Source organism: Ruditapes philippinarum, unplaced genomic scaffold, assembly GCF_026571515.1.
Source record: "Ruditapes philippinarum isolate M1 unplaced genomic scaffold, ASM2657151v2 ctg269_1_1_1_1, whole genome shotgun sequence".
NCBI lineage: Eukaryota > Metazoa > Mollusca > Bivalvia > Venerida > Veneridae > Ruditapes > Ruditapes philippinarum.
In genome coordinates this window covers 643,933-662,231 of record NW_026866443.1, presented here as the reverse complement: position 1 = coordinate 662,231, position 18,299 = coordinate 643,933, and the positions used below count along the sequence as shown (strand labels likewise).

At 33.3% G+C, this 18,299-nt stretch overlaps 1 protein-coding gene across 1 annotated transcript in view; it reads left to right on the top strand.

The window, feature by feature from the left end:
• Positions 1-460: 460 nt before the first annotated feature.
• LOC132732489 (activating signal cointegrator 1 complex subunit 3-like) overlaps positions 461-18,299 on the top strand; it is a 238,080-nt gene continuing 220,241 nt past the window's right edge. Inside the window, exons 1-18 of the mRNA XM_060718923.1 lie at positions 461-551; positions 1,796-1,952; positions 3,189-3,296; positions 3,791-4,362; positions 4,638-4,755; positions 5,209-5,285; positions 5,927-6,057; positions 6,615-6,753; positions 7,337-7,462; positions 10,041-10,241; positions 10,976-11,116; positions 11,857-12,021; positions 12,526-12,682; positions 13,805-14,031; positions 15,436-15,627; positions 16,243-16,467; positions 17,129-17,291; positions 18,021-18,142. Coding sequence (XP_060574906.1) covers positions 1,814-1,952; positions 3,189-3,296; positions 3,791-4,362; positions 4,638-4,755; positions 5,209-5,285; positions 5,927-6,057; positions 6,615-6,753; positions 7,337-7,462; positions 10,041-10,241; positions 10,976-11,116; positions 11,857-12,021; positions 12,526-12,682; positions 13,805-14,031; positions 15,436-15,627; positions 16,243-16,467; positions 17,129-17,291; positions 18,021-18,142 — 3,003 coding nt within the window. The 5' untranslated portion in view covers positions 461-551; positions 1,796-1,813. The remainder of the gene's footprint in view (positions 552-1,795; positions 1,953-3,188; positions 3,297-3,790; positions 4,363-4,637; positions 4,756-5,208; positions 5,286-5,926; positions 6,058-6,614; positions 6,754-7,336; positions 7,463-10,040; positions 10,242-10,975; positions 11,117-11,856; positions 12,022-12,525; positions 12,683-13,804; positions 14,032-15,435; positions 15,628-16,242; positions 16,468-17,128; positions 17,292-18,020; positions 18,143-18,299) is intronic.

Sequence of the window (18,299 nt, the reverse complement as noted above, 5' to 3'; positions counted from 1 at the left end):
ATGATGCAAATTCACTATCAAATAGTAAAATTATAAAATATTTCCACATCACACTTACAAAAACAGATAATTCTCAGGAAATTTATGCAACACTGAACAATATTCTTACCTCATGGGCCCAAAGCATAAAACTTTTGCGATATTTCGAAATCGGCGCCACACTAACATCAACCTTTCACATCTTTGTTGCTAGTTACAACGTCACAATGAAATAAACGCGTCACTTCCGCCGATGCGCACACACCCTTTTCCGGTTATGTCTAAAATACTAACTTTTCTCTATTGGTCATCCACAAAAAATACTTTCAAATGAAAGTACATATCAAAATAAATTATTTTTAATTTAAAATTCGTTTAAGATATCTTATATTTAATTGTCTTAATTTAACAACGAGTTCACAAAAATAACTAGTATTTCTTTCCGCTGTTTAAATCAATTTACGCCCATTTGTATTTCTTTACCCACCAATCATTTATCAAAGGGCATGTAACTCTCATGATATTGCGCAAACCGGCTGTCTGTTATGACATTTTATTAAAACTCGCCGATTGTAAGTAATGTTCTTTTATATTTTAAGAGAAAAATCATATTATGCATGCGTTTCAAGTTCATTATAACATATCTTGCGCAGTGTCATGTAGTTAAATTAAAACTTAAAAACGTCATACTTGAACAGTATCCGGATAATTCAAGTGTAGACATTTTGGTTCATGTATCCCCTTTTTCCCAAGTTTTACAGCGTCTTTCAAGTTTTGTTGGATTGACTCTGTTTTACACGTGTAATTAATTATGATATGATATCTCATTAAATTTCTCATAATAAATTAAGTAAAAGTGAAAGTTACCAACCCTAATATGAAAAAGTCAAAGCCTCAAAGCGAGCTCGATTTTCTTTATCCGCAAAATAGTTTAAAATCTCGTTCATTTTTATTTTACATTTTCCGTTTTAAAATTGTTATTTGGTATTTTATACACTGCTTCCGTTTATTCTGGTACCCCCTTTCTATTATGGTTCCTATATATCTGCGCAGGACACTGAGTCTACACTTCCGTTTTCAATCAGAGTACATGGGCTTTCATCGTTATCTTGTAATTGGAAAAGTTGCGATGTGTCAATTCGACACTTCGGACGAAAGTTTTCAAAACCATCACTTAGCAGGTACTCGCGTTACCGTAAAGCTTGCTTTGCGAGCAGGCCCTTTGGGCCAGCTCGTCGAGCTCGCTATTACAAGTAGAGAAATTAATAGCGAACAGCATGGATCCTGATCAGAGCTGCGCAGATGCGGAGGCTGGTCTGGATCCATGCTGGTCTCAAACGCACTATGTTGGTTTTGTAGTGGCACGGCTCAATTATCATTTATGCACCTGAGTCTGCAGAGGTAGCAGTCCATTTTTTTTACGTTTTAGCAAACGAACTGAATAATGCTCTGTAACACAAATCGCCCATGAAAATTACATATAATCGTATATGTGGGATGTGGGATGTGTTCATTTTTTTTATACCATACTGTGTTCAGTTGATGGGGAAGATTATCAGCCAACTTAAAATTTTCATTTATCAGTTAACAAGATATTACCATAATACCACAGGTCTGCATTCAAAAATGTTAATCTGAATTTGGATATTGAATGCTGCAAATTTTATCATTTTTCATCCTTTCACTTTAAATTTTTTTATTTTACATTTATTAAAAAAAATTATTAATATTTTGGTACGAGCTGGTAAACTCTTACATTTTCTAGGAAAGATTCTCGGATTAGACATTTTGCACTTAATCTTTACTATTATTTTAGCTAGTGTGTCAGTAAAGAATGAGTGAGCTTCCAAGACTTACTGGTGCTCTCAGAGCCTTCACAGGTCTGTCTGGAACTTCCCTATCTGAGTCTTTTCAAGATGAAGAGTTGCTTAAGAAGAGACAATTTATGACAAAGAAAAAAACATCTGTTGAAGGTCAGTAGATTATTACAATGATTTAACATATTTTGGATAAATTTAAGATGTAGCATTTGGACTTTAGATCATTTCTATAATAGACTATAGTATGGAAAACTAGTAGGCCAGTTAACTAATGCTTATCACTTGCTAAAAGTTTACCAGTGCTCTAGATCTAGAAAAGCATTGTTTTATTGTTTTTATTATTTTTTTTTCTTCAGAAAAAACAAATAGAAATTTAAAACATGTCAGACTAAAACAAATTGAAAATCTAAATAATGAATAGTTTTATCTTAGAAATTGTTGTTATAACTTATTCAAGTTATTTAACAAGAGAATAAGTGGAAAAAAGTATTGTTTTTTTTTTTAGATACAAATTGGTAACAAAAGTTATAAGTGAAAAACTTTTAGCTACATGTAAAAAAAACAACATGTACATGTAGTGAAAAAGAATTAACTTAAAATCTTATTTAGAGCACTTATTAACCATTTAAAAATTTGATATTATATTTAAAAAATGAAAGTGCATTTTCTGAAAATCATGTACTGATTTTTCTGAAAACACTTTGATGGGTTTTGTAAAAAGATGCTACGATGAAAATATGTACACATAAGCGTAGAAAAAAATACCTAGGGTTTCTTTGTTAGAGTACTATGTCAATGACGGAACATTTTGTGTGTCATTGAAAACCCTTCTTAATTATTATTTGAGTTGATAAATCAAATGAAAGCTGTCCAAAACTAAACAAAATATGGCCAGAAATATTTGTACAATTCATACAAATAAAAAAAAACAAAAAACAATTATAATAATTTATATTCTATGTGCCTGTCCATCAACTATCATGTTGTATGCAAAGAAATAAGGTGCTATTAGACATTTCAACTTGGACTAGTAGAAATCCTTTTGTGTTAAATGCTTAGTTTTGAAACTTAATAGGGCCAGTGCTGTACTATATTGCATTAAACTAATTCCTGACTGCCATTCACTTCTGTGGATAAGATGCCTGACATTGTATTCATTCATATGTAGAAAATACATACATGAAGGTGTTTGCCAGAATGTCAATGGTTCTGCTCAGATTGCAGCTTTTGTCTGGAAAATTGGCATCTAAAGTCTAGTTAAGTATAACACTGAGTGCTATTGTGCCTTACAATGGAAATTTAATTAACATGAATAAACAGAAAAAAATGATACTTAACTGATACATTACAGAAATGTTAATGAATTTTTTTAATTCTTGTATGTTTAAGGTTCAGGATGGCAAAAGCTTACTGAAAAAATAAGAGAGAAAAGTTCAGCATCTAAAGATGAGATTGCTGGATGGTTTAAAGAGCTTCTACATGATGCAAATCAGATAGGTAAAGTATCAGTATACAGTAACATAAATCACAAATTTATATCAGGTTTTATAGTTATATTGTTTAAGAAAATAAAAGCAGGCAATTTATATTTTAAGTATGAATAAATGTTAGAATCCTCTGAAGGTTGAAGCCTAAGCAGACTGGTTTGGTGTGACCCTAATGATGATAAAAGCCGTTTAAATAAGGTTATAATTATCTATATAGTGAATCTGGTTTATAATGACAAGTATAGTGTTATAGAAAAGGCATGGTCTATGTTGGCTTCTCAAGAAAGGAGTTGTAGTGTCTTTCTTTCCTTGCTTTAGTGAATGATCTGATCATCTGTCCATGTACATCACATCTTTAAAAGTAAGAAAAAAAAAAGTTTTTCTATAATTGTCAAACACTGAGAAAATTAGGGAGCAATATTAGTGTGTCAACAGAATAACTGTAAAATCAAGTTTTATGAAATGAAAATGAAATAGGTAAATGTTATTTTTATTTTCATACAGTTGGAGATACTGCGGATGAAGAAATCATTGAAAGTGCTGCAGTTTATCTGTTCTCCGTGTTTAAAACTGCCGATAAGGTAACTCAGAAACAAACAAACACATTAAAAAGTGTTTTTGGCCCTTTTCCTGCATCTGTAGTGACAAAAACCTGTACTGTAGTAAATAAGATCACATCTACATTACCTGATGATGTCATACAGTTGCTTGGCAACCAGGTACGAGAAGAAGCAGACGGCGAGGCAACTGTCACTGAATTCGGAAAATCACTGAAATTCATCTATCAGAAACCCATCATTAAAGATGGAGAAATATCGAGCTCTGATTCGGAAGAGGAAGACAGGCAGATGGAAGTAGATTTGAATTATAGGAAAAGCACACAGACTTCTAGTGGTAAACAGGAAGTGAAAAAAGAAAGTGGCCCGAATATAGATGCAGAATGGCTGCAGCAGGAAGTAGCAAAGTATTATGGGGGAAGTGATTCTACAGCTTTAGGAATGAGTTTGGAAGATTTTGCTGCCACTATATTTGATGTTTTGTGTTCTCCAAAGTCGGATTCAGAGCTACAGAATGATGTAAGTGTTTTAAGTTTTTTTATTTTTAAACAATACAATACAACACAATATAAACACAATACAATTAAATTACAAATGTACGATGATATCTTTTTCTCAATTCAATAACACTTCTCAAAATTGAAAAATGCTTATAAAATGATACTTGTAACTGAATCTAACACTTGTTACTTTAAATATTGTCAAATATATGTAATTGTAATATAGCTGAAAAAAAGCTGTACCCACAAAATGTGTTTATATCTGCTGACTTTAATTAAATCTTTGATTTTCAGTTATTTGAACTTCTTGGATTTGAGCGTTTTGAGCTGATACAAAGTCTACTTGGTAACAGAGAGAAACTTCTGTACAGTGCTACACAGGAACCTGAAACTAAGAAATCTAATTTGTCAAGTATGTCTAAATTTTGTATGAATTTCAAAATTTTTTTTAGTGAATTACATATCTTATAAATGTTCCGGATAACAAATTCATAAGTACAGATATAGCAATTTTTGTGATCATGTATACGTATAGAGGCGTATTATAAAATCTTTTGTTGTCAAAAGTAGAAGTTTCGAAAAATATTTCCTAGCCTGATCCTAAATAGACCTGTCCATCTTTCAATCTGGACAATACCATTCATCACTGTAGGAATAATTTCAAAAAAAGTATGGACTGAATAGCAAACAGTGCAGACCATGATCAGACGGTATGGATGTGCTGACTGATCTAAGTCTGCATTGGTTGCATGGGTAGAAACAGTGGCCACTACCACTAGCTAATGGTTAAAATATCCATTGTAAAAGATTTTGCTATCAGCAAGATTACAAAGTGTAAATCTGTTACAAATGCTGACAATTTAAGAAAATGATTTCCTTTTTTCAGGAACTAAGACTGAAGGTTCAAGTAAACCTGGCTATGGATGTCAAGTCACTATACAGGTAAATTTCTTAAATCAAAATGAAGAAAATCATTAACAAAAACCTTATAAGGGAATCATAATGTTAGGGATTTTTTTGGCTCACATTTGTCTATAAAGTTCATATTCAACAACTATCTGTTAATCTTTGAAATCAATTTTTACCAGAGAAGTTTCTGGTAAGAGGGAAATGTTTTCTTCTGACTACGTCCTCTGCCGACCCGGTCTTTGTAAAATATAAATTAACAAGGAAAATAAGGGCCTTAAAAACCTTACTAGTATAAACGTTTAATTACGGTGAAATATTTATTTAGGATAACCTCAAATACTCACTACATTAAGTTGTATTCTTCCCATTTACTTTATTAATTAAGAATTAAATGTATTTTTGCAAAATTTAGTTGATTGGAAATGTCTAATGGACGGCGGTGGTTGGCCGAGGGATGGTAACTGTTCATTAATTGCTAGTTTACAGACTGACTTATCTGTACATAATAATGTTCAAAATATTACCAGAGTCTATACTGTTTGCTGTAAAGTTTTAGGATTTTGATTTTAAAATCCCCTTTTCCTTGCAATTGACAAGTCCAAAATCATAGCCGGACAGGTTCATTATGTAAATGTAGGGTGGTAAGGTTGTATATCACATCAATTGTTTTTCAGTCTGAGGAAGAGAAGGCCATGTTGAAAAAAATACGTAAAGAGGAGAAGAAGATGGATAAACGTGGTAATGTTCGTGGTGAAGATATGGATGATATTGGTGGATTTAATCCTGCAGAGCTACGTGCACAGAGGTAGATGTAGTTTTCCCATAGATATACTCTTATGTAAAGAAATACACATGTAAATACTGTTACAGTGTAAAATTTAGACTGAAATTCTTATAAGTATTTAAACTAGTCTATATATATTAGCAATTAGATAATAGTAACTTGGATTTAACATTTAAACTAGTCTTTATATATTAGCAATTAGATAATAGTAACTTGGATTTAACATTCTGATCCCATTAGACTTTCCATTGACATTTGACTTTTCGTTTACATTTCAAGTTTATCATATCTCAAGTTTTACCAGGAAATAGTCACCCATTGTCAAGAGAGTTTTATTAGTGGTGTAATTAAGGTCATTCCCCCCCCCCCCCCAAAAACAAAACAAAAAAAACAAAAACAACAAAAAACACACAAAGAAAAACAACAAAAATTTTCATTTATTTCAGTGGTGTAATTAAGATCATTCCCCACCCCCACCCCCCCAAAAAAAAAACAAAAAAAAAACAAAACAAAACAAAAAAAAAAAAAACAACAAAAAACACACAAAGAAAAACAACAAAAATTTTCATTTATTTCAGAGAGGCAGCATTACTGTATGCTAAGTCAGCACCAATGTTCAGTGGGAAATCAAGTCATACCACCAGGGAACGTTACCCATACGTGTTTGATAAAATGGAGGAGGCAAGAATTTCATCAGCCTTTATTGGCGGTGTGAAGGTAAAAAATAGATTCTATTATCAGAAAGGTGATAAATCAGAAAAAAATGAAAACTTTAAGTAGACTCTGTTGAGTGAGGAATGAATTCTTTTCTTTAAGTACCAGAAATAGTGTTGTTTTAGGATCAAAATTTAAACCTAAACCTCTATCTATCTCTGTATACTGCCAACCCCTCTTACGAGTGTTAAAGGCAGGAATTAAGCATCATAATGATGTATTGAACAATTTAAGTTAAAAAAAGTTCCTATCACATATTCAGGATTTTATTTCAGGAGGGTGTTTAAGGTTATGGGGAGGCTATATTTGTTTTCCAGATGTATTTATGCTTTAGCACTGGGTATTATTGCATTCTAAAATTATAAAAAAATAGCCCTTAGTGAATCTACACTTATATTATTTCATATTAGTTCATGTAGAAAATAATAAAAGATTTGGTAAATGAACAAGTTTTTATGTATGTGGCCTTTATTTGAGTGTGGTCTTTATTTGAGTGTGGTCTTTATTTGAGTGTGGTCTTTATTTCATAGATGATCATCTGAACAGGTTTTACTGTATATGATACAGTTCTTTGTATATATTACAGATGCATTTACCAGACACTATATCACGTAACAATAACAAGGTGTATGAGGAAGTGAACATACCTCATAGTGATGCTGCACCGACCCATGTCGGAGATAAACGTGTTACTATAGATACACTAGATGAGGTAAGTCTCCAGACTGTCCTATAAAGTAGGTTTTGGACCTTTTTTTCAGCCCTATAACAGCACAAAATGCTATACATATTTTTGTTACCTTTGTTTGGAAAAAACTATCTCAACAGTATGGTAGTGGTGTTATTTTCACTCTGGCTCATGGCAGTAAGCCACAATTAATTTATAAGAGCACTGTTTAGCCACCACATCGTTCCTGGGCAGGCTGTCAAGCAGTTTACCAGTACACGGTGCCTTCACTTTCACAAGGAACTGATAACCTCTGTACATGGCACAGCATAGGTACAGTGCAAATGACTGTAGAAAGAATTTCATCAAACACAACGAAAGTGACCTGCACCTTCCAGGAATCAAACCTGAGTCGCCCGATTTACAGTTCAGTGCTCTACCTATTGAGCTAACCGGACAGCTTATCAATGGGATGGCTGGGAGAGTATGTTAAAGTATATATAGTGAGTAATCCCTAAAAAGAGGAGAAAGTTTGGGAACTTCAGGAAGTTCTGTCCTAAAAATTGATATACTAGAAAGTATGTTGTGCAATGTTTAGTTTTAACCTTTGGCTTTTGTTGGAATATTAATTTGATGAAATACTGGAAATTTTTGATGGTTGTTTGAAAACAATATAACACACTGTCTTCTAATTATTTTTTTAACATTAAAATATTGTCACTGTTTTTAGCTCACCTGTCACAAAGTGACAGGGTGAGCTTTTGTGATCGCTTTTCGTCCGGCGTCCGTCCGTCCGTCCGTCCGTCGTCCGTCCGTCGTCCGTCGTCCGTCCGTAAACTTTTGCTTTAAATGACATCTCCTCATAAACCACTGAGCCAATTTCATCCAAACTTCACAGGAATGTTCCTTTGGTGGTCACCTTTAAAAATTGTTCAAAGAATTTAATTCCATGCAGAACTCTGGTTGCCATGGCAACCGAAAGAAAAATCTTTAAATATCTTCTTTTAAACAACCCTAAGAGCTAGAGCTTAGATATTTGGCATGAAACATCTTCTAATGAGTGTCTACCAAGTTTGTTCAAATAAAAGCCCTGGGGTCAAAATTGGCCCCGCCCCCGGGGGTCATTGATTTTCCCTATATGCATATAGTAAAAACTTAAAAGATCTTCTTTTAAAGAACTGTAAGAGCTAGAGCTAAGATTTTTGGCATGGAACATCTTCTAGTGAGTGTCTACCAAGTTTGTTCAAATAAAAGCCCTGGGGTCAAAATTGGCCCCGCCCCGGGGGGTCATTGATTTTCCCTATATGCATATAGTAAACACTTAAAAAATCTTCCTTTAAAGAACTGTAAGAGCTAGAGCTTAGATATTTGGCATGAAACATCTTCTAGTGAATGTCTACCAAGTTTGTTCAAATAAAAGCCCTGGGGTCAAAATTGGCCCCGCCCCAGGGGGTCATTGATTTTCCCTATATGCATAAAGTAAAAACTTAAAAAATCTTCTTTTAAAGAACCCAAAGAGCTTAGATATTTGGCATGAAACATCTTCTAGTGAATGTCTACCAAGTTTGTTCAAATAAAAGCCCTGGGGTCAAAATTGGCCCAGCCCTGGGGGGTAATTGATTTTCCCTATATGCATATAGTTTAAACTTAAAAAATCTTCTTTTAAAGAACCGTAAAAGCTAGAGCTTAGATATTTGGCATAAAACATCTTCTAGTAAATGTCTACCAAGTTTGTTCAAATAAAAGCCCTGGGGTCAAAATTGGCCCCGCCCCAGGGGGTCATTGATTTTCCCTATATGCATATAGTAAAAACTTAAAAAATCTTCTTTTAAAGAACTGTAAGAGCTAAAGCTTATATATTTGGCATGAAACATCTTCTAGTGAATGTCTACCAAGTTTGTTCAAATATAACCCCTGGGGTCCAAATTGGCCCCTCCCCAGGGGTCATTGATTTTCCTTATATGCATATAGTAAAAACTTATAAAATCTTCTTTTAAAGAACCCAAAGAGCTAGAGCTAAGATATTTAGCATGAGACATGTTCTAATGGGTGTCTACCAAGTATGTTCAAATAAAAGCCCTGGGGTCAAAACTGGCCCCGCCCCGGGGTCATTGATTTTCCTTATATACATAGCAAAAACTTAAAAATCTTCTTTGAAAAAACCCAAATAACTAGAGTTTAGATATTAAGCATGAAACATCTTTAAGTAAATATCTACAAAGTTTGTTCAAATAAAAGCCCAGGGGTCAAAACTGGCCCTGCCCGAGGGGTGTCATTGTTTTTTACTCTATGTGTATAGTAAAAACTTAAAAAATCTTCTTTTAAAAAACCCAATGAGCTAGAACTTAGATGTTTTGCATGAAACATCTTCTTATGGGTGTCTACCAAGTCTGTTCAAATAAACAAATAAAAGCCCTTGGGTAAAAATTGGGCGGGCCATCATGGCCCTCTTGTTATTCCTTATGAATAAAGTTGTAATAAAGAAGTCAAAACTGTATGATTTAAAACAAGTTCTTTATTTAACTATTTATAATTTGTAAGTTCTGTAACTTTTAACATACATGTATAACAAGAACTTGCATTTAGTATTATTATGCTTTTAATTTCATTTTGTCCAATATAGATTGCTAGAATGGCCTTCAAAAATACTAAGTCCCTGAATAGGATCCAGTCAGTGGTATTTGAGACAGCCTATAAAACAAATGAGAATCTGTTGATATGTGCACCAACAGGGGCGGGTAAAACCAACATTGCTATGTTGACTATACTACATGAGATGACACAACATATCTCCCAGGGTGTCATCAAGAAAGATGACTTTAAGGTATGGTTCTTCTAACTTTACTTCATGTTCAAGGCTTTAGATGTAAATTAATTTATGTTCCATGTTTTTTTACTTCCTTATACATTACTCGGTAGAAGGTTTTAGATGTAACTTATTTTTTTGATAAAAAATTTCTTGCTTACATTGAATTCATGGGAAAGATTTTCTTTAATTTGTAAGCCAATATGTAAAAAAACATACTGCAGCAATCTCAGATTGCATAGGCTCAAATTGGGTAAACACTGTAGTTAAAGGTGTATTTAGTGAAAAATATCCAACATGGAATGTTGAAATATTACATTGGATAGAGCTACCTTGCCAGCTTGTGGATATATTTTTTGGTATGACACATGTACACATTCCGCTAAAAATAATGCAAAGTTGGAAACAGGCCACGTGTCTTAATAGAGTTGGTCCAGCCAACAAGTAAAATTAATGATAATAAATAATAATAATAATAAAAAATGTCAAGTATAAAGAATGTCAAGTATTAAATAAAGAATGTCAAGTATTAAATAAAGAGTATCAAGTATTAAATAAAGAATGTTAAGTGTTAAATAAAGCATGAAAAATTGTAAAATTAAGCAGGCAACAATATAGTCTGACCAGATCAGTCTGAAGCTCAGATAGGACTGGCTTTTTCATTGTTACATTTTTCCATATTCTAGAAACAAATCAATATCAAAAATTGTTTTATTTATAAATATATTTTCTTGTAATACATTTTGTTACAGATAATCTATGTGGCTCCAATGAAGGCTCTGGCTGCTGAGATGGTTCGGAACTTTGGGAGCAGACTTGAACCTCTAGGTATCTCTGTGAGAGAGCTTACTGGTGACATGTCTCTCACCAAATCTGAAATCATGAAAACACAGGTTCATATTTTGTTTTTGATTTTGCATGACTTTGTTAACATTTTTTATTGCATATGAAATATTTTTTACTGAAACTCATCCAGTCTGTTAAAGTTATAGCATATAAAAAAAAATAGACAGAAGGGAACTTTTTATTGGAATGTGCACTGATGTTGAGTTTAATTAGAGTTTACATGATAAAGATTATTTTAAAAACTAAGAATATGACTAGATTTATAGTTTACCTGTTTTGTTAGTGCAGACTCATACTGCAGTTTATTTCCTTACCAAACTTGTTTTACACAACTGTCCTGTTTATAAGTTAGTTCATACAAGTTTATTTTAGTTTGTGTTGGAAGCTATAAGCTTATTTAAACACTCTTGAATCTGTTCCTGGAATCAACCAGTACTAAGCAAAGAATGTTCAATTTCTTGCTCAAGGGAACGAGGGCTTGACAGGGTTTGATCCCTCGCGGTTAGAAAGCCTTAGATTACTAGTCTGCGTTAAACTATAAATCTAATCAAACTTGGTAACCACTTGGTCACGCTGCCACTCTATGTTTATAAGTTACTCTAAGTTCTGAATTTTCTTCCCAAATTGAAATTGTGTAGCTGGTTAGAGATAGGAGATCAGCTTTTATTAGAGTAAGTAAGTAAAATAAATATTTTATTAATATGTAAACATAAAAAACAGTGAACATACATGAACATAACACTAGTAGAATAGGTCTATGTAATGAGCGTTTATTTTTTGTATATAGATGATGGTAACAACACCAGAGAAGTGGGACGTGGTGACCAGAAAAAGTACCGGGGATGTAGCATTAGCTCAGCTGGTTAAGTTGTTGATCATAGATGAAGTGCACTTACTACACGATGACAGAGGTTCTGTTATAGAAAGTCTGGTGGCTCGTACACTAAGACAGGTATCTAATTATTAGTTTAAACATTATTTTATTTCAGATTGGTTGTTAAAATAAGCATGTGGATTATTGTTAATTTGCACCACTCTTTAAGTCAGCTTCCGGGAAGTAACCGGTACAGGTGTCATATGAGGAAACTTGGTTGTTAGCCCAGTAGTGCTTGAACCTCTGATCCCTGGGTTGAGAGGCAGACTCTTAACTACACTTTAGTTAGGGGCTTACCTGGCCAAGTGATAAAAGTTGCAGACTTTCAGTCACTTGCTTTTTACTGCTCTGGGTTTAAATCCTATAAGGGATTTTGGATTGTTTCATGTGAAGAAGCTATCCAGTTAGCTTACAGAATGTCAGTGCTGCTACTCAGGTGCAAACTCTTGTCTGAAATAATGAATGTAGAGGCATTAGAGGTCCTCCTCTACCAGTAAAGTTTGAAAATAGCTACCTGACCATAGAAGTGTTTGTGTGAATTTATATTCTATGTTATATTCAAACACATTTAATTCTTTTAAGGTTGAGACATCACAAAGTATGATCAGAATTGTGGGCCTGTCAGCTACCCTGCCTAACTATATAGATGTTGCAAGATTCCTCCATGTCAACCCTTATCTAGGTCTGTTCTTCTTTGATGGCAGATTCCGACCAGTTCCTCTTGGAATGACATTTATAGGTAAGCTATTAAATTGAATGATAATGCTTGTACAGCATGAGATTTCATAGCATCAAAGGGTCATAGATTAAAGAAAAGAAAAGTAAACAAATAGTACATTCAAAATGAATTGTTGGACCCATCATTATCTGTGATGAAGGTTTGTTCTAGTAGTCTGACAAAGCAAGTTGTCCTGTTTTTGCCAACTTTTCTGTGTAATTCTCTCAAAAAGTGGTGGTCCTGGAGCAATTTTAGAAGTAGTTTATGCAAAAATATTATCATGGGATCATGAGAGGGGTGGGGATGGTGAGTGAGGTGTAAATTTTGGATTTAATTTTTTTTATCAGATTATCCTATGACATGTTATGTTGAAAATTAACTTTTGAAATGCTTCTCTGAAGATGATACATAGAAATTATTTCTTGGTTATCACATGATGATTATCTGAAGTATTATCACATTTTTTTTTCTCCTAAGAAGATACATTGAAATTATTTCTTGGTTATCACATGATAATTATCAGATGATTATCACATTTTTTTCTCCTAAGAAGATACATTGAAATTATTTCTTGGTTATCACATGATAATTATCTGAAGTATTATCACATTTTTTTTTCTCCTAAGAAGATACATTGAAATTATTTCTTGGTTATCACATGATAATTATCTGAAGTATTATCACATTTTTTTCTCCTAAGAAGATACATTGAAATTATTTCTTGGTTATCACATGATAATTATCTGAAGCATTATCACATTTTTTTCTCCTAAGAAGATACATTGAAATTATTTCTTGGTTATCACATGATAATTATCTGAAGTATTATCACATTTTTTTTTCTCCTAAGAAGATACATTGAAATTATTTCTTGGTTATCACATGATAATTATCAGATGATTATCACATTTTTTTCTCCTAAGAAGATACATTGAAATTATTTCTTGGTTATCACATGATAATTATCTGAAGCATTATCACATTTTTTTCTCCTAAGATGATACATTGAAATTATTTCTTGGTTATCACACGATAATTATCTGAAGCATTATCACATTTTTTTCTCCTAAGATGATACATTGAAATTATTTCTTGGTTATCACACAATAATTATCTGAAGTATTATCACATGTCTAATTACAGGAATAAAAGCGTTGAACCGTGTTCAGCAGATGCAGGACTTTAACTTGGTTTGCTATGAGAAAGTATTGTACCAGGTAAAGCGTGGCTACCAGGTGATGGTGTTTGTTCACGCACGTAACGAGACTGTACGAACAGCATCCGTGTTGCGAGATCACGCCAAGAATAATGGAGATATCAACCTGTTTTACCCTGAACAATCAGCCTCATATGGAGATGCTCTTAAAAATGTAAGTTGCTCTTGTAAGAATAACTATGTTTTTTGGCTCCATTTGTGCTCAAGTTCTAGGTATAGAAAAATGTTAATCGGGTTTAGGTCTTAATCAGAGATGGTCTTTTTTGGAGGTTCAACTGTGCTGTAGATTTAGCACATCATACAGCAATGGATAAGATGCTTTTCTAGTGATTTACAATTTAAAAAGATGTTTGATCTCAATCTGTATAATTTTAGTTATTTGCTTTAAGACTGAATAAGTTTGCAGGATAACCTACACTTTCTCTTCCACATTCCACACTCTAGCACCTCCTTCTTAAAATAATTTAATTATGATGTTATAAGAATTTCTTATATACAGTTGAACTTCGTTCACTCGAACTCGGAGGGTCTGTGCAAATTTGTTCGAGAGATTGGTAGTTCGAGCAAACCGAGGTTGAACTATTCTCACATAGAACATAAGCCTAAACTTTTCCAGCTTACATCTGTTGAATGCTAAATACATCAATATAATTGTTTGTTAGTACATCAGTCCGTCGAATACGTCATTTCTTTTAAATATTAAGAATTATTATCCCAGTGTTTTCAAATAAGTATTACCAGTACACTGTGTTAATCTATATTCATGCATATTGTAAATGGTTGAGTCGATTTGGCAATAGGTTTCCAATCTTGTTGAACAATGTTCAAAATATATTTAAATGTTTACATTGTATTATGGGACAAAAATTAATTTTAAACGATGAATTCATTAAATATTAAAAAATAACATTTAACAGCAGCATTTATTTGTTGTCATTTACTATACAAGTATCATTCTATCGATATTAATGCTACATACACCACGGTGTTAATTAAAGCCGCACGGGTAAACGTCATCTATTTATTGACTTGTACTTTTCACTTATTTCACGAGTTATTTTCTTTATATCGTTACTCAAGACAGGAAATAAACAAAATAATCATAACAAACAAATCGGGTATAACACCTCTAATTTTTCTATCAATTAACCTTAATTGCCTTTATCACGATTTCGAGGTGTTGAAAACATGTGTCGCCGGCTGTCACTTATTTAGAACATGTCGACCTACAACGTTTGTTATCTTTTTGTGTTCGACCAAAAAGTGTGATTTTCACTCTATTTCTGCCGAAGGGACCAGAGATCAGGTTCGAGAGTTTGAGCAATAGGTGTTTGAGCGATCAGAGGTAGAACAATATAAATTATATAGGAATTTTGCCAGGACTGGGCGATGAGTTCGAGCGAAGGGAGGTATTCGAGCGATCCGAGTTCGAGCGAACGAAGTTTAACTGTACATTATTAGATTATTACATTTAATTTCTGTGAAAGTAAAATAATGTCATTCACTGAAATGGCTGCAATTTTGTAATAAAGTTGATTTTGTATCATGTATAATATAGATAATGAAGTCTAGGAACAAGCAGATGAAGGAGTTATTTACGGACGGTTTCAGCACTCACCATGCTGGTATGTTACGTCAGGATCGTAATCTTGTAGAGAAATACTTCGCTGCGGGACATATCAAGGTGCTCGTGTGTACAGCTACACTGGCATGGGGCGTGAATCTTCCAGCCCATGCTGTTGTCATTAAGGTATTTCTATTGTCATTTAATGATTGAATTAAATTAGATATGATATACAGTCTGACCCCGGTTATTTCCGATTTCGATTATTCGAACCCATCGATTATTCGAAGTGAATATACAGTCCCAGGCACTTCAATAAACGGGGTTGGACTGTATATCAAGACATTCTTGGCTGTGACTGCATTAAGTTTACACAATTTATAAAAATCAAATGAATTGAAGTCTGAGAAAACAAAACAAAATACTTCTGGTTTATCAATTTTATTATTGTATACATTGTGGGTCCTGAAAGTAGCAAAAACAGTCCCAAATTCAAAACAGCTAATTTCATCATACAATTTCTGCAGAATGATGGTTAAAGGAACTCCACTAAGGTCCTAAAGCATAAAAACATAAAATTTAAATTTCTAACATAGATCAGTTGGAAATTTTGTACACAAATTATTTGTCTAGATCTACATAAATAAGAGCATTAAACTCCAAACATTATTGCAAGTCCTGTCATGTCAAAAAACAGAGGAGTTCCTTTAAGAAAAAGGTATTTGTTTAACCATGGAGATGCTAGATAATCTGTTGCGTTTCAAGACAGTGATATAACATAATACTGTTTATGACTCACAGGGCACCCAGATATATGATGCCAAGAAGGGATCATTTGTTGATCTAGGTATCCTAGACGTGATGCAGATATTTGGACGTGCCGGACGACCCCAGTTTGACACATTTGGTCACGGTACTATAATCACCACCCACGACAAACTGTCACACTATCTCTCTCTGATGACAAGACAGAATCCAATAGAAAGTCAGTTTGTTAACAGCCTAACAGACAACCTGAATGCTGAGGTATGTCCAAATTGTTGGCTGTTCATTAATAGAGTTATTAATAGATAATGTAATATTCTTTTAATGCTTAATGCCTCTATCAAGATTCTTAAAGAAATTAAGGTTTTTTACTGGCAAGCAAAATAAATTGCAGTTATTTGATAGCCATAACATCCAAAAAGAAATGCTTTGGCTGTGTGGCCTAGTGGTTAACACGTCAGACTAGTAATCAAAGAATTTCTGGCCGTGTGGGCTCAAACCCTGTCAGGGTCAGGCTGTTGTTTCCTTGAGCAAGAAACTACATTCATTACTTATGTACTGGTTGGTTCCTAGAACGGATTTGAGTGTGTTTCAGTAAGCTTGTAGTTTTCAACACAGTCAACCTAAAATGTATAAATGGAAAGAATTAATGAAAAAATACAATTCTAAATTAAATTACATAACTATTACATAAGTCATGCCAGTCCCTTTCGAAGGGGGAATAATCCTTTTGTTTAAAATTTGACAAAGAGTCTTAACTGTGTGTAGAAAATTTGAAATTCAAACATTTGATTATCTTTCTTTCCATTGGAAATTTTCTGAAAAGAATGAGTCATTTAGCAAATAATCAAGACACCATATTATTTTCAAGACAAAAGTAATTAATTGATAGTATTATGTGATATAAATGATGTGTTTTCAGATTGCGCTGGGTACAGTAACAAATGTCGAGGAAGCTGTGAAATGGTTAAGTTATACGTACCTGTATGTACGTCTCACCTGTAACCCTCTAGTGTACGGTGTCCCATATGCAAGTGTGGAGGAGGACCCGACTCTGACTCAGTACCGGACAGAATTGATCATAGGTAACCTTTAAAACTTTAGCTTGCTGATCTACCAATGTAATAAGTGAAGACCAAGATTAGCTGGCACATCTTTGCACTGTTCACTATTCAGTCAGTAGATATAATGAAATTTTCCCTAAAATGATGACTGGTTTTGTACTGATTGAAAGATAGACAAGTTCATTTCAGATATTTAGTGTTAGTGTTAATAGTTTGATTTTTTTTCTCAAAGTAGAATTTCAGCTTTATGTTGATGCTGATTTGGAAAATTTTCAAATCTGGCATTTACTCAAGTGAAAGTTAACATTAAAAAAGCATTTAAAAAACAATTTTGTTATATGTCATGAAAAGAATTATCTCAGTTTTCATAAGAAATGTAAATTTAGTAGCCTTTGAATGTCCATTCAATAGTTAAGGACCTTCGTTTGCTCAGAAATAAAATTAAACACTTTGCATTCTTCTTTCCTTGGTCAAGTCTGAAAATTAATTTATTCTTTATTTTAACCACAGTTGTAATGAGAAACATAAGAATTATATTTGCATGCAAAGTGGTATTTTAATAATAATTTGCTTATTTCCTTACTCATTTCTGATAACAAAGTATTTGTTGTTTTTCATTCTTAATCTAAAGTAAGCAAAAAAAACCTCATTTCTTGATAAGTTGATGTGATGATTTATGATCTGTATAACTTCAAGGGGATATGTTTGTAAGAAGTTCTAACAGTAAAGTATTTTATTTTACTATTCCAGATGCAGGCAGAAAACTAGACAAGGCTCGTATGGTAAGGTTTGATGAAAGGACAGGGTACTTTGCTTCTACAGATCAGGGAAGAATTGCCAGTCATTTCTACATCAAATATGATACAGTGGAGGTATTATACCCTTTATGTTATAATTGCTTTTTGTGCCCCCACGTTAGTGGCGGGCATTTAGATTTACCCTTGTCCGTCCGTCTGTCCGTCCTTCCGTCCGTCCGTCCGTTCACTTTTGTGTCGCACGTAACTCAAAAAGTATTTGACCTAGAGTCAT